Source organism: Rana temporaria, chromosome 1, assembly GCF_905171775.1.
Source record: "Rana temporaria chromosome 1, aRanTem1.1, whole genome shotgun sequence".
Taxonomy (NCBI): Eukaryota; Metazoa; Chordata; class Amphibia; order Anura; family Ranidae; genus Rana; species Rana temporaria.
The window spans coordinates 458,702,864-458,720,454 of record NC_053489.1 but is presented as its reverse complement, the minus strand read 5'-3'; the positions used below and the strand labels follow the sequence as shown (position 1 = coordinate 458,720,454).

Below are 17,591 nucleotides of genomic sequence, written 5' to 3'. Positions count from 1 at the left end.
GGGGCCTGGTCCTTTACCTGAATTTTGGTCCGGGGCTTAAGTGGTTAAGAGTCCTCTTCACTGGAATTGAGGACCTAGCCAAACTCCCTGAAAAACAACCCCACACCATAATCCCCCCTCCACCAAATGATTTGGACCAGTGCACAAAACTAGGTTCACAAAGACATGGATGAGCGAGTTTGGCCTCAAACCGATATAACACATTTGGGATGAATTTGAGCAGAGATTGGCCTTCTTGTCTACATCAGTGCCTGACCTCACAAGTGCGATTCTGGAAGAATGTACAAACATATATATATATATATATATATATATATATATATATATATATATATATATATATATATATATATATATATATATATATATATTTATTTATAATTTTAAATACTTGTATCCCTTTTTATAAGTAATCACATAACCTCTGTTCGTAGCTGCATAATAAGTTGGTTCAGTATCTTTGAAGAGCAACCATCCCATCCAGGTTTTTGCATATGAAAATATATTTTCTTTGCTTATTTGTTTCCATTCCTCCATCTTCCACACCTGATCTATTCTATGAAACTGAATGGTATTTTAGTGTTTCTATAGTCTGAGTATGAATGTTTTCACTGCATTTGGTAGGTGTAAAAAAAGGGAGCGTTTGTATGCGGCAGGTGAAATATCTTTGTGATATAGTAGAAACAAGGCAGGATTAAAGAGGAGCTCATTGACTGAGATTTTCTTTATTAGGAGGTAAACCTAGGTACGGAGGGGGCACAGCTTGCTATGGAGGGTACTCAAAGGCAGAATAATCCAGGCACAAGGGGCTGGATACCCCAGAGCAGGAGACTGGTGGCTGGTCTGTGCAAAACCATTGCATAAAGCAGGTAAGGTTAACATGTTTTTTTTTTAAGTGTGCCAGTGTGGCCCTTAAAGTTAAAGTTGTATGAAAGAGAAAAAAGTTTCTCTTTCTCTTTCATGCAATTTCGGGGCGAGCAGCCATTTCATCTCCTATATTATGTGTCTTTTCCCTCTCGTTAAAGTATAGTTGTTGACTGTGGTCAACTAGGGCATAAGATTGGCAAAGTGGGAGACCACATCCTGTGTGAGCGAGCAGGTCAGAGAGCATGAAGCTCTCCCCAAAGCCTGACAGAAGACCAGTCAGTGGAATAAATATATATTCACAGCTAGGGATGGAGAAACAGCAGAACACTGATCTTCCCAGTTAATGGCTGTGCAGTGTTGGTGTGTCAGCACAAGTCTGATCATTGATGGACAGGCTTATTCTTTTCCCAACACAACCAGAAAACTAACCACACTGGCGACAATATGCTCTGTTAACTAGCATGGTCAGTTTGAAATATGAAAGCAAGGGGACTGGCAGAAACACAATGGAAGCAATGCACAAACTACAGGATACTATTTAACACAAGTAAAGACACACATCAGAAATATGAAATGGTGGGGTAAAATATATTTTAAATTATCCCTACATTTGCAAATCATTCCAAACTAGGGTGCAAGATGATAAATAGATGTTTAAGATGTTGGACTTCAGTTGGGCTTTTTACTTCACTCCATGTTTACAGTCTTTCAATCCACTACATTCTTGTTATGAGCAACTTCTGTGTCCATTTAGCAGGCTATCACAACCATAGAAGTCTACCGTTAAATCGTTAATGTTTGGTGAAGTCCACAGGTCCCATGGCATTTAAATCAAGCACATTTCAAAGTAGAGCATTGTATACATTATGTGCTACAGTATCACTATGAGGAACTTGGTGGTCATTATGCGTTTGAATGAAAGCTCATGCTTAAATTTATCCCATTCATTTTTCACTTCTGAACTAGCAAAATGTATATTTTCTTTGGAAAACCCACAAGACTCTGGGGATAGTACATCTGCCTCCCTAGTCGATCATTTGACTAGAATTTGCAACGTATATGAAGAATACAATGCAGAAAAAGGAAACAGCAAGCTCAGCTCATTGCAATGTCATGTTTGTGATCTGGACAAATCTTTCAACACGGATTAAAAAAATGGCACTGCTCTTTTCCTGAAAATCCTTTGAAAGCTGATATTTTTACAATATTGTTTGTTATTTTTTTATGGGAATAATTGTATTTTATATTAATGTGGGACATTGTTTTAACTTTTTGTATTACAGTTCTTTGGGATATTGTATTACCGTATATACTCGAGTATAAGCTGAGTTTTTTTTTTTAAGGCTGAAAATACCCCCCTCGGCTTATACTCGAGTCAGTGTACCTGAAATTATTGACAGGCTGCGGTCCATTGTTTAAAAGTCGCGGTCTCCTCCTGGTCTCTTCCGTGATAGGCGTTTCTCAGCAGACACAGTTCTGCCTATCACAAACGTTCTCTTATGCTTGGATTCAGTTTCTCAGCAGACACTTTGTTCAGTGTCCCGCCAATTACGGACGTCTTTTCATCCTTGGACAAGAGGAAGTCCCTGAACACAGTGTCTGCTGGGAAACTGAGTCCGAGCATGAGAGAACGTTTGTGATAGGCGGAACTGTGTCTGCTGAGAAATGCCTATCACAGAAGGGACCAGGAGGAGACTGTGACTTTTAAACAATGAATGGACGCCTGCAGCCTGTCAATAATTTCAGGTACACTGACTCGGGCACAGTGAGGCTGCAATGGGCACAGTGAGGATAGGCACAGTGGGGATGGGCACAGTGAGGATGGGCACAGGGAGGATGGGCACAGTGAGGTTGGCACAGTGAGGTTGCAATGGGCACAGTGAGGTTGGGCACAGTGAGGTTGCAATGTGCACAGTAAGGCATGCACATGGTTATTGTTGACCTTTTTTTCTGCTTACAGTAGCTGCTGCATTCTCACCCTAGGCTTATACTCGAGTCAATAAGTTTTCAAAGTTTTTTGTGGTAAAATTAGGTACCTCGGCTTATACTCGGGTCGGCTTATATATGCAGTAATCTGATCTATATATATAAAGTTGTTCCCTAAAGAAAGCATTTTGTTATGGTTCCCTAAAGAAAGAATTTTGTTATGGTTTTTAGAGTACATTCTGACAGTGAGCAACTCTTTAAAAGCTTTAACTAAATAAATGATACATTTATCTGCAGTAGAGAAAGGACTTGTATGGATTGAAGTCCAATTCAGCATGGCAGGAAGACCTACTGTATATCTTACACTATATTGGCTAGCTTTACTGACCTTCTTAATCAGAATCTGTCAGAAGAAATATAGATACAGACAACATCTTACTCCGCATTGCATTGTTTATTAGGTTTTGTCTTTGAACAGACAGTGATGCTTCACTACAGTTTATTGTACAGGAATGAAATTGTACAGGGCATGGAAGATGGTATTCACATCCCTGGCTATATGGTTTGTTACCAATGTACCTTCTTTTTCTTTCCCTGGTAAACTTATGAAAAAAAAAATTGAATAAACACAATCAATTTAAAATATGTCACTAAATATTAGTTAAACTTGCTGCTCTGTAGCCAAACACATTTCAGTTTTCCTTCCTATAAGAAATTGTCCACTGCACGTTCCAATCAAATTGGTGGCAATGCAGCAACAGAGACAGTTATTTTGGGAAAGTTAAAAAAATATTTGTGTGCAACAGGTAGCGGCTACGTGCTCCCTGATGTACAGCAATTAAAGAGGAGATTCATTATTAATAAAGACATGGCTAAAAGTACATTGAGAACTGCATGTAGAAAATGAGGGAAGCGCCATGTTTGTGTTATAATAACATATTGCAATAAAACCAATTGTGAAAAAAAAAAGAAAATGAGGGAAGTTCCAAAGGCAAAATCAAACAACCAATTAAAAATGGTTTTCATATGATCCCTTGTTATCCTTAAATCCGGCTATACGCATGTCAGCTTTGGGCTAAGTTTAGGTGATTCTTATCAGTTTTTTGACTAAAGTGATAACTGTAATTTTACAATCTACAACATACATTTTTTTTTATAGTTTCTAAAGAAGCTAAAGATACAAATTGATGTAAGGCCTCGTACAGACGAGGGGTTCTCCACTGGAAACGGTCCGCCGGACCATTTCCAGCGGACATTCCTCCTCCAGATTTTGATCCGATGGCTTGTACACACCATAGGATCAAAATCCGCACGGAAAACATCCGCGGTCACATGTCGCGACGATGACGCGGCGACGTGCGCGACGCTGGAAGGTAAACACTTCCACGCATGCGTCGAATAATTACGACGGATGGGAGCGGACGGACTGATCCGGTGAGTCTGTACAGACGACCGGATCAGTCCGCTGGACTGGATCCCAGCGGATAGATTTGTAGCATGCAAAAAAAATTTACCCGCTGGGAAATGTCCGCTTGGACGTACAGACGACCGGATCTATCTGCTGGAACTGATCCGCGGATCACTTCCAGCGGATAGATCCGGTCGTCTGTACGAGGCCTAACAGAAAATCCCCGTTGGTTGCCATTTATAGACATTGATTGATTTCCACTCTCATTTTAGCATTTTGGTTGCTTGAAGCTAAAATAAAGTATGCAGTAAATTGCTAGGAAATATTAAATTCATTGTATTTTATATAAAAAAAATTGCACCAGATTTGCGTGTACACTATTTAGTAATATGTTTAAAAATAAAGGTAATTGAACCATTAGTGTTTTTCTATTTTATACAACAGTAGCCCATAAAACAATATCCTTTAGTGTCAAAATATGATCAGAGATTGTATATGACAAAAACTTTGCAAACTATACATTGGGTATTCTGAATATTATACAAAAAAACAAAGACATGCCATATTGCACTGTGCAAACTTATCACTGAAAATGCGTTGGATGTTTTATTACAAATGCTGGCTTAGTACGCTACAATGAAAAAAGTGTCACGTGCAAGATTCAGTAGCCATAGCAAGTTAAGGTAAGTTCTGATTGGTTGCATTTAGCATTCTCCCTGTTCATACTGAAGAAAAACATTTTTTTTCCTTTCAGGAATTTTTTAAAGCAGCAAAAGGTGATGTGTTAACATGTAAAAGTCAGATACTTTAAAATTGTTTATATCTTACATATGGTTCCCTTTCTACTACATAACAAAATATTTTCTATAATTATTTCATTTAAGTTAAAATTAAGAGATATACTGATGATAAATTGGATATGATTATATATAAACAGGTAATTATTTGATTTGTAGCTGAAACATGTTAATTTAATATACTCAGTTAACAATATTTTCTCAGCAGGAAAATGTAATATATAAAAGGAGCAATAACAAAGGAATTTTAAAGTTAAACAGTATATTTGTTGGATACATGATGTATAAATACAAACATAAATAAAAGGACGGATCCATTTATGTACCTATATGTATCTTCAATGTCTTTTTTTTCTCATCTTTTTTTTTTCTTTTATGTAGTTATATGTATTTTATGACTGTTCTGTATTTTTATGGATGATTTGCAAATTGACTTGCAAAGTATGTAAGATTTTTAATTGTAAAAACAATCAATAAAAACAATTTAAACAAACATAAATAAAATAAAATATATAGATAATATTAGGAATAACCTACCAAGAAATAGCAATAACTAATAGTCAATGATGTACCTATCTGTCCACCTTGGATACAGCTAGCCTAGGTCAGCACTAGGATTGCAGTCCTGCACACTTTGCACATTAGCACTATACAGGATTCCTGCAAATATGCAGAGCGCTTTGACCATGGAGGTACATCTGCATAGCAGTAATGTGTCAGTGCCTTTACATGATATATAAATAAACAGTGATCTAAATTAAAATCATGTGACAAAACGTGGGTAGTTGGGCACTGACATGCAAGGACTGTTCAGAAGAGAAGAGGTCTTTTAATGTGGCTTAAAGAGCAACATTAGAAATGCATGATTCCTTTAAATACCATGCTTTGGTGATGTTGAAGGATCTAAAATGTTTTGCTATGGGTTTGCTATGTATATTTTTATGGGGCACCCTACACCTATTTTGTACAATCCAAACCAGTCCCTCATCTAGGATAAAGGTCTAATATCTAATAAGGTCTAATATGAATATTGAGGGGAATCAAGCCCACTTTGTTTACAAACAGAAGATAGTGGCAATGAAATAGTATATTCAAGTAAATTGTCTTTTTTTCTTTAGTACATCATATAGCTGTGCAGGTTTAAGGCATCCCCCAAGCACATAATTTAAAAGAAATTGGAGAAGTCAACTGTCAGCTGTTAGATGGAAGTGATTTGGCAGATGTTCAGCCACCAGAAGGCTTCCATAGACCCTCGGCAGCGTGGCCCACTGGGCTTCTCTGTCCTGCCTGGGACCCTCATGATGGGTGCCTCTGAGGAGAAACATCTGTTCACCGATCTCCCCTTGCTAGAATGAATGTGGAAGTGACATGCATTATGTCATTTCTGGGCTCAACTGTCACTTTCCCCTGCCGCTGTGGCCAGGAAAGCAGCTAATGGAGCTTGATTTGCGCTCCATTAGCTTCAGTGGAAGACAGGTGAGACATCAGGGGTTTAATACACCTGTGATACCTCATTAACCACTTCCCGACCGCCGCATGTAAATGTACGTCCACAGAATGGCACGTACAGGCAAATGGGCGTACATGTACGTTCTTGCCTTCTAGCCGGTGGGGGGTCCGATCGAGACCCCCACCTGCTACATGCGGCGGTCGGATTCCCGCGGGGAGCGATCTGGGACGACGGCGCGGCTATTCGTTTATAGCCGCTCTGTCGCGAATGCTCCCTGGAGCTGAAGAACGGGGGGAGAGCCGTATGTAAACACGGCTTCCCCGTGCTTCACTATGGCGCTGCATCGATCGAGTGATCCCTTATATAGGGAGACTCGATCGATGACGTCAGTCCTACAGCCACACCCCCCTACAGTTGTAAACACACACTAAGTGAACACTAACTCCTACAGTGCCCCCTGTGGTTAACTCCCAAACTGCAACTGTCATTTTCACAATAAACAATGCAATTTAAATGCATTTTTTGCTGTGAAAATGACAATGGTCCCAAAAATGTGTCAAAATTGTCCGAAGTGTCCGCCATAATGTCGCAGTCACGAAAAAAATCGCTGATCGCCGTCATTAGTAGTAAAAAAAAAAAAATTAATAAAAATGCAATAAAACTATCCCCTATTTTGTAAACGCTATAAATTTTGCGCAAACCAATCGATAAACGCCTATTGCAATTTTTTTACCAAAAATAGGTAGAAGAATATGTATCGGCCTAAACTGAGAAAAAAAAACATTTTTATGTGTTTTTGGGGGATATTTATTATAGCAAAAAGTAAAAAATATTGAATTTTTTTCAAAATTGTCGCTCTATTTTTGTTTATAGCGCAAAAAATAAAAACCGCAGAGGTGATCAAATACCACCAAAAGAAAGCTCTATTTGTGGGGGAAAAATGACGCCAATTTTGTTTGGGAGCCACGTCGCACGACCGCGCAATTGTCTGTTAAAGCGACGCACTGCCGAAATGCAAAACCTGGCCTGGGCATTTAGCTGCCTAAAGGTCCGGGGCTTAAGTGGTTAAAGAGAACATGTCATAGAAAAATGCTATCACGTAGGGGCCAGCTCCCCGGGCCCTTTCTTTAATAAAGCCTTTCCTATTAGCCTAACAAAGAGAGAATTGATTTTCAAGGTTTGCGTCCCATTGACTTTGGTTTGATTTTTGGTTGTGTTTGCTGAACATGGCCTCAACGGAAAACCAAGCAGATTCACTCATTACTGTCTAGTACTGCCTGTTTACTTGTTGGGAGCTGCCATATACTGTAAGTGACAAATAATAGCTATATAATATGTCCAGAAACATGGAAAATGCATAATATTTTTTTGTTTCAATGCAGGCCTACTATATGTGAAGAAAGATCAGCAGGGTTGACTTACTAAACCTGGAGTGCAAAATCTGGTGCAACTGTGTTTAGCTTGTTGTGGTTTTGGTGAATTCCATGTTATTACCAAAAATATTTGCAGTGAGCTGTTGAGCTGTTGTACAGAAGCAGTGGGTGGCATTGGTGCCTGAACACTGGAGATAATTTTTCAACATGCTTGCCTCCAGAAATGGATAAGATTGGTTCAATACTATTAATTGGGAAACTGAAAAATCAATCAAAGTTCCCCACAGCTGATCTTGTTCTTATTATTGATCTGCCATGTCTTTTTTTTTTCTCTCTGTCTCCAAGAGGGCTCATATCAAAATGCATCCTCTGATGATTGGTGTGGTAATGATTAATAAGGAGCATACAGAGAGCACAGATTCATGGATTCAATTAGGTAGAAGCAAGGCAATCTTTAAACTGCGACTCCTCAGCTTTGTTTCCAGCCAGAATAAAAAGTGAGCAGCATAATAGTGGCATCACCAAATCACATTTCAAATCTCACAAGGCAAGCAGTGTCTCAGACTGCAGATATACAGCTAGAAAGCTGTAGGCACAGGAGTGCCTAGATATAGTCACATGAAAAGGTCCACTGATAATTGTCACTTTTTTAAATTTAGCTCCAATTTGAAGTAAACATGACTTTGTTGCAAGTTCCAAATGAAACTGCCCTAGGAAGTGTCAGATGAAATCTGGTTGGCTGCTATATAGCTGTAGCTTAAAATCTAAAGATATAATTAAATCATAATACCAAATTTAGTCAAAAGGCTTCATTTAATTTCACAGCCTTCTCCTGCAAATGTCACTCAAGAAAAATCTAGGCCTTACATAATTATTATTTTATGATTAAAAGGAGCACTGCATTTAAAGACACAACTCTTATTTAGAGGTTATTAAATTGCAGGCCATTTATCTTGGTTTACAAATGGAACATATCATATGCTTGGCTGAACTGGCAAAGACAGAGATAAAGAAGATCAGGAGCAAATAAAGTGAAAATCCATTTGAAATCAAAAGGAGTCAATGGCTGTTCTGGTTGAACCATTCCTGATTTTTTTTTAGCATTCATACCATTTGAATTTTAAGGAAAATTTGTCCTTGAAAACAAAAAAAAAAATCATTGTTAGAAAGTAATTAATGTAACTAAGGTGACATTGGTGGGCAATTAGTTAAAATCTTGAGGATGTAACCAGTTAGGCAAGAAGGCTGAATTAATTAGGGGATGTTAGAAGCTCTAATGAAAATTTATGCAGCATAATTAACTAAGCTTAACACTTTATTTAATAAAAGCCCAAATATAGTAAAACAAAAAAAAATCAGCACAAGGGGCATTATTTACTATCAATCATATGTGTCTCGTGTGCTGCTAGCTTCTTCTTTAGTTGAAATCCTCTGATCCCTTTTTACCCCAACTACCATAATCTTCTGGTGAGGTAGGGGTTAATAGAACCAAGGAACATGTCACTGTGTTCATCAAGACTGACAACTACTGTATGTTCTTTCTCCCAACTTCCTCCATTCATAAAAGCTGTACTATAGCTTCTATGAATAAAGGAGAATCTCTGAATGGAGCAGGTGGACTTTTCATTCATCTGCCTGTCCTCTATTCGAAGATAGTTTTTTATTCATAGATGCTATTATACAACTTCTTTGAACAGAGGGCAGGGGTGGAAAGGGCAGGCATGGCAGGCCCTATAAATGACTGCAAATCACAGGTCCCTTTATATTTACTCCAACCACAGTGGAAAATTGTGGCAGTGGAGGTATGTGGGGTATCAGAGGAGAAACAGCACAGGGGACACATCAGACTGATAGTCATTTCCTCCCTGCTTTTGTTTTCTTATTTTTTTCTTACCAAACTCAGACTTTAACATTTGGCAGAAGGACTATTAGCAGGCACTTGTGCAGCATCCCTACTCCTTCCCTGCTCCTGATTAAGTGAATATTTTCTATACCCCATCCTGTTACCCTGATGCAGAAACCCACATATGTAAGCTGGGCCAAACAGACACTCCTAATAAGTTTAATGAGTCATGTCATGTTTGCATAGCACATAAATGGATGTCTCCATTAAAAGGTTGTAAACCTTGAAAATAAAACCCTGCAAGACAAAGGCATAATGAGCTAGTATGCATTGCATACTAGCTCATTATGAAATACTTACCATAGAATGATGCCCTGGATCGGCGTCGGCCCTCCAAGTACAGCACGGACATCCTTCACCGTAGTTACTTCTGGGTTTGTGGCTCTGGTGCTGTGATTGGCCAGAGCCGCGATGATGTCACTGATGGCATGCGTGCAAGAGCCGCCAGTCACGGCATGACACCTGAAGAAACGGCACCATCGGCCCGTTTCTACAATGCACATGCGCCGATGACATCAGCAGTAGCGCATATACTGAGTATCTCCTAAACTGCAAGTTTAGGAGATATTGAAGGTACTTACAGGTAAGCCTTTTGAAAACAAATAATGAGTATCTATTCCTGTAGTATTGGTGTGGACACTGCTTTTCAAATACCTGACATGATAGTCACAGCAAAGCTCAAACTAGACTTCACATAGCAGTCAGATCAAAAGATTGGCCAGCAATCATCTAATTTATATGCCCGTGAGCTATATATATATAGGCGTAATCTATATTTTGTATGTATAAACATTTTATTTCATTGCATTATCAAGCTAGATTAAGCACAAATAAATATTGGTGTTATTTGATGCCTTTATTTGGTCTTCAAAAAACTAACAAAGCTGACAGCAGTTTTTATATATGATATAACAGCTTTTTTTGTGGGAAAAGAGCAGTGCTAATGAAACCTTTCTTGATCAGAAGATGAAACTTCTTATTGAACTGTAAAACTTCACTGAAAAATGATAATTTAGCAAATTTGTCATCTAAACTAATCTTATGGACCTTCTGACAGGCTACGCTTTTAGTAAGACTAATACGCATTTAAAATTAGACACCTCAGCCAGCATCATTTTTTCCTTTCATTTGAAAATAATGAAGATGAAAGATGGAGAAAATGGTACCTTCTTGACAGTTTCTAACATAGATCGACCTCCTTGCCAGGGCTTTGAGTTCTTCTTGATGCAGGTAAGGCTGGCCATGCTGTGCCACTTTCGATCTTCAAGCTTCTTGTGAAAGGCATTAGCTAGTAAGAGAACTGCATCATAGATATACAGGTTGGTGATCTGTAAAGGATTAGATATTGATCATTAGATTTATTTTTTGAGGAAGCCTGACAGACCTAAGTAAAAATCACAACATAGCAGCTACAGCTCTTTATGGGCCTATTCAAGTAAAGTTCTTGCCTGATTGAACAAACAATCATTTTTCTTTCTAAATTAGGCCTATCAAGTTATGTCATTTATGATAGAGGGTTCCCTCCTGTAGTGTGATAACAGCTTTATTTTCTGCCAACCTTTTAAACTATTATATAAGAACAGATGTCACATATACAATCAAAACAAATATCATGCTTGCATTGACCCTGCTATTACCTGCTTTAAACCTATACTTATAAAGCATAAATTGAATCTAGTCATTTCTTAAAGTGCACTTAAACCCTAAATCTATTTTAATTATATATAATGTTTTCCAAAGCAAATGTAATCTATTGCAAAGTTTCCTACCTGGAAAGTCTTGACAGTAACAGCATTCCCTGTTGCATGCTGATAATGCTAAGCAGCTGCCTTGCAATTTTCAGCAGTATTGTCAGCCGGCAGGCCAACTCAAGAAGAGACAGGTTAACAATATGGATGCTAATTTAGAGACAAGTAGCTAGATTCAGGTAGAGATAGGTCGTATCAGTAGATACGCCGACCTAACTCAGAATCTGCGCCGACCTATGTTTAAGTGTATTCTCAAACAGAGATACGCTTAAATATATGTAAGATACGACGGCTTGCGCCATCCTATCTTAGGTTGCAATATTTCTGCTGGCCGCTAGGTGGCGCTTCCATTGCAGTCGGCGTAGAATATGCAAATCAGTAGATACGCCTATTCACGAACGTATGCCCGGCCGCCACAGTACATTTACGCCGTTTACGTAAGAGATAGGCAGCCTAAGGTTATTCCATCAAATAGATGGAATAGTAATGTTAAGTATGGGCGCCGTTCCCGCGTCGAAATTCGAAAATTTTACGTTGTTTGCGTAAGTCGTCCGTGAATAGGGATTTACGTCTTTTACGTCCATGTCAAAATCAATAGGCCCGTGCGGCAGACTTAGCCGCAATGCACACTGGGAAATGTAGGCGCATGGCGCATGCGCAGTTAAAAAAAAACGTCAAAAACGTCAGGTCAAGCCCCATTAACATAAAACATGCCTTAAGCTACGCCGCCTTAAAGTTGCGGCCATCTACGTGAATCTGGCTAAAGGACTTTGCTAAGAAACTTGATAACTGATTCACAAAAAAACTATTTACTTAAGATAGCATTTCACAGTCTCAATTAACATTGAATATTTTTAATCCTTATGCTACTAGCATTAGTAAACAGATAGGAAGGTTTAATATATTTACATGTTTTAAACTTTTACATATCTTCATATACTTCCTAGTTTCAAGGCCTATGCAAATGATGTCATTTATCCCAGAAATCTTCAGGAGGGGAGAAAGGGTTTTCTTAGGTAAGCCCATTCTCCTGCTTTCATGCCTGAGCTAAGGGCACATGGATCCCAGCAAATAAATGTTACATGAATCATCAGCCCTTACTCAAGATGACCACAGCCAGAAATGCTAAGAGGTGTTTTTCAAAGTGATTTCTCAACAAAATAAAGTATGGAGACATAGATGGATGAATGAGCTTTCTCTGAATATTAAACATTTGTTAAATAGCATTTTTGGTTTGTGCTGCTCAGATGCAGTATAGTTTCACTTGAAATCTGAATTTCAGGTATGAAATATTTGCATGGTTACATTGGTTTAGCTTGGACCAATTAAGGTATGCATGTGTCATACCTGACTGATTTTTGGGAAGCTGGAAATCACTGTAGTAGCCACTGTTACTTCAATGCTCACCACTAACTTCCGTGACCTAAGCTGAGTGGCTGCTCTTCAGTTTAGTGAACACAGAAGATTGCTTGCTCAGCACAGGTGTTATTCAGAGAACACTTTGCATTTTCTCAATGAATACAAAGCATTCTCTTGTTGGACAAGTTGAAGCTCTTGACATCACTACTCCTCCGCTTGATTTTCTCCAAAATCGAACACCAGGAAAATCCACTGAGAAATCTCCAAACAAACTGTGGAATTGAAGGGCCCTGAATTCTAACCATTGAAAAAAATTGGAAGCAAGGCCTATGTGCCCATCCCAAAAGGAAAATGTAAAAAATGCAATGTTTGCACAAAGGAAGGTGTACTTGTGGGGTACAGGGAATCTAAAAGGGGATACAGAATTCTATACCAAGACACAAACAAGGTAACCATTAGTAGAAGTGTAATTGTTAAAAAAACTTCAGTGTGTTTAAAATGTTATGAACTAACACAAGCGCTTCAAAAAGAGGGAAATTCCACATTCAGTGTTGCATGAAGATAAGCAACAAAGTGACACTGAATTAGAATTGTACACAGATAAACAAAACACATCCCAGCCAAACGTTTGTTCCTTGCATAGCATTAAAACCAGAGCCTGATTCATGGGATGAGTTGCAAAGACTCATGAGAAACAAAAGTGGATCTGGGCTGCTGATGAAGAGATGTCATCTAATAGTGAACTGCAGACATGGACACTTTCAGAGCTACCCCATGTTAAGCATGCATTTAGCTGCAAATGGGCTTTTAAGGCCAAATGCCACTTAAAGGCAAGGTCTGTAGGTACAAAGCTTTGTTAAGGGCAAAAAGATGCTCACAAATGTTTGGTGAGGATTAACATGCTACTTTTGCTGGTGGTGTCATATATATTTCCTCTTTGATATCACCATTAACGCCCCTGGCGATATTCCCAAGTCTGGCTCGGGGTGGAATTTCAGGACCAAAAGCTGTAACCCCGAGCCTGACTCGGGATCGCCTCACAGAGTCCACAGGCATAGTTTACTTACCTTGTCCCTGGATCCTGTAATGCCACCGTGCTGTGTGATCGAGCGGTGTCCTCCTCGCTCGATTCACAGTGCCCGTGTGCCGCCGAGCTCCGTTCCCTGAGACGTTACGACGCACGGGCGGAGATCTGCGCTGAATTTTAAAAAGTAAATAAACACAATACACACAGTATACTGTAATCTTATAGATTACAGTACTGTATGTAAAAAATACACACACCCCTTGTCCCTAGTGGTCTGCCCAGTGTCCTACATGCATTTTTATAAATAAAAACTGTTCTTTCTGCCTGAAAATTGGAGATTGTCCATAGCAACCAAAAAGTGTCCCTTTATGTCAAAAGTGGTTTTAGACCAGCTAGAAAACAGCAATAATAAATTAGAATCACTTGCAGAATTGAGCAATAGTGATTTGTGGGGAAATTCGTCATCAACAAATTAAAAGTAATAATTTTTATTATTATTATATTATTTGTTATAGTTATTTATATTTATTTATTGTATTATAATTTATGATTTTGTGTTTCAAATTTTATTATACCCGGGATGTCTACTAGACTCTTGTTTGGACAGATTTAAGTGAGTTATTTCTAAGAATTACAGGCCTACAATAAAAAACGCCAAATTTCCATGCAAAATAATGGTACCGCTTTCAGCACCTAAAATCTGAATTAATAATACCGCCAGGGAGATTAAGAAAAGCCGTTGTTATATCATGGTGCCCCATAACCATTTTCCAAGAAGCAGCCACTGTTAACAGTGTTCACAAAGTACTTTGCGAACACAGTTAACAGTGGCGGCTTCTTGGAAAATGGTTATGAAGCACCATGATATCCCAACGGCCTTTTCTTAATGGTGATATCAAAGAGGAAATATATATGACACCACCAGCAAAAATAGCATGTTAATCCTCACCAAACTTTTGTGAGCATCCTTTTGCCACAAACAATGCTTTGTACCTACAGACCATGGGCTAGATTCACGTACCTGGGCGCATCTTTTGGCCGGTGTAGCGCATCCCATTTGCACTACGCAGACGTAACATAGTGAGGCAAGGCCAGTATTCACAAAGCACTTGCTCCCTAAGTTACGTCGGTGTAGCGAAAATGGGCCGGCGTAAGCCCGCCTAATTCAAATTAGGAAGGTAGTGGGCGTGTTACATGTAAAGTAACCGTTACCCCATGTAAATGAATGGCCGTTGGTACGCTAGCGCGCGCATGCTCAGGATCACGTCGCAAATACTCCTTACGATACGACGGCTCAAGGCGGACGACGTGAACCTAACTTAAGCACAGCCCCATGCACGTACGACTTACGTAAACGACGTAAAATCTGACGGCAGTTCAGACGTCCATACTTTGCATGGGTTTGCGCCACCTAGAGAGGTGTTTATCTTTACGCCGGCGTATGTCTTACGTAAATGGCGTAGCTTACTGCGACAGGCGTACGTACATTTGTGAATCGGCGTATCTTGCTCATTTACATATATTCGACGCGTAAATCAACGTAAAAGCGCCCCTAGCGGCCAGCGTAAATATGCAGCCAAGATTCAATGGCGTAGGAGATTTACGTCGGTCGTATCTTGACAACAGTGAGGCGTAACTCATTTAAAGAATGCGCACAAAGATACGACAGCGCTCATTCGGACTTACAACGGCGTATCTACTGATACGCCGTCGCAAGTCTCTCTGAATCTAGCCTCTTGCCTTTAAAGTGACAAATGGCCTGAAAAACTAATTTGCAGCTGATTGCAGCCAGAAGGATACATAAAAAATGGAGAAGAGCATCAAGTTGCAGAAATCGCTTTACAGACTTAAGCAATAAGCTTGCGCGTGGAATTTAAAAATTAACAAGTCTTGCTAGATGAAGGATTCATACGAAGCAGAGCTGACCCATGTCTATACTCAAACTGTATTGATTCTGAATATGCATTTTGAGGCTAAAGATCTTGGGGATGTGACACATTACCTATGAATTAACATACAGCATAAAGAAGACGGCAGCTTCCTGCTTAATCAGAAATCTAAAATTGAGGCAGTGGTTCAGCAGTTTGGCATGACTGAAGCTAAAGAAGTAAGTATTCCCATGACATGATATTAATCTTCTACGTACTCTACTGAATACCTAACCTACCTATACCCTATTTTGGGGAATGCAGACAGAATAGACCATACATTAAAATGTTCCATTTAAACTAAAATGTTTTAATTACCATTTTTTTTGTTTTGCGCATACTCTCTATTTCTAAATAGTTTATGTAAGATTTTCTCTCAAGAATTCACCCCATTCCTATATGTTCTAATATTTTTATGTTTTAGATTTTTTTCAAATACTACCAGTTACCTTATGTACTTATATTCTCTTTTGTAAACCCCTGAATACCCTATTGAATGAATGAATGAATGAATGAAAACTTATATAGCGCGGCGCATGCGAACTGAATCGCCTCTGGGCGCTAGTTGTTCCTGTCTGTCTAGAACATCAAAAGAGCAGAGTTTTGATCTGTCTTCTGAAGGCTAGGTGGTTTTCCTCCAACCGAATGCTGGTTGGTAAAGCGTTCCATAGTTTAGGACCTTGTACCGCAAACCTTCTTTCTCCCTTGGACTTGTATCTGGCTTTGGGTATCTGGACCAGATTTTGGTCGGTGGATCGCAAGACTTGATTGGAGTTGTGAGCTTTTATCTTTTCGCATAGATATTGCGGAGCCTTCCCATGGATGCACTTATGTGTCAGACAGAGTGCTTTAAAAGCAATCCTGTTCTTTACTGGCAACCAGTGAAGGATTCTCAGCGAAGGTGAGATTGATTCCCATGTTTTTTTCCCAGTCACAAGTCTGGCGGCTGTGTTTTGAACGACCTGCAGACGAGCGATCTGGTACTTTGGGAGTCCGAGGTAAAGGACATTTGCATAGTCCAGTCTGGAGTTCACAATTGTTCCCACCACGACTGCCATGTCTTCTTTAGGAATAAATGGAATAAGTCTACGTAGTAGGCGCAGCAGATGGTGAGATCTGCTGACTACTGACCATATTTGTGCGTCCATTGTCATGTAGGTGTCGAAAATGACACAAGACTTTTGACTTTGGAGCTAGGGGTGATGAATTTGCCCAGAATGGGCGGCGGCATTCAGGTTGTTGCTAGTTGATTCTTCCGACTGGCGTGAAACAGTAGAAGTTCTGTTTTGGAACTATTGAGTTTGAGATAACTCTTTGTCATCCAGTTTTCTATTGAAGAGAGACATTTCTCTAAACTGAGGCCCCGTACACACGACCGAGTTTCTCGGCAGAATTCAGCCAGAAACTCGGTTCAGAGCTGAATTCTGCCGAGAAACCCGGCCGTGTGTACACTTTCGGCCGAGGAAGCCGACGAGGACCTCGGCGAGGAAATAGAGAACATGTTCTCTATTTCCTCATTGTTCTATGGGAGAACTCGGCCCGCCGAGCTCCTCGGCGGCTCCAGGACTGAACACGCCGAGGAACTCGATGTGTTTGGCACGTCGAGTTCCTCGGCCGTGTGTACGGGGCCTAAGATGATGATCATTTTTGTTGCAGATGCGAAAATACAATTGCGTGTCGTCTGCATATGAGTGATATAGTAGTTTTTCGCTACTAATGATTTCAAAAAGAGGGCGAAGATAGATATTGAAGAGCACCGGTGACAGGGGGATCCTTGATGCATGATACCGTGCGTTTTTCAGAAG

General features: G+C 39.6%; 1 protein-coding gene across 1 annotated transcript in view; it reads right to left on the bottom strand.

Annotated features, from left to right (window-relative positions):
* The window catches only part of GRID2 (glutamate ionotropic receptor delta type subunit 2), a 740,228-nt gene that overhangs the window by 469,890 nt on the left and 252,747 nt on the right, over positions 1-17,591 (bottom strand). The window contains exon 6 of the mRNA XM_040344854.1: positions 10,891-11,052. Within this exon, the coding sequence (XP_040200788.1) occupies positions 10,891-11,052 (162 nt within the window). The remainder of the gene's footprint in view (positions 1-10,890; positions 11,053-17,591) is intronic.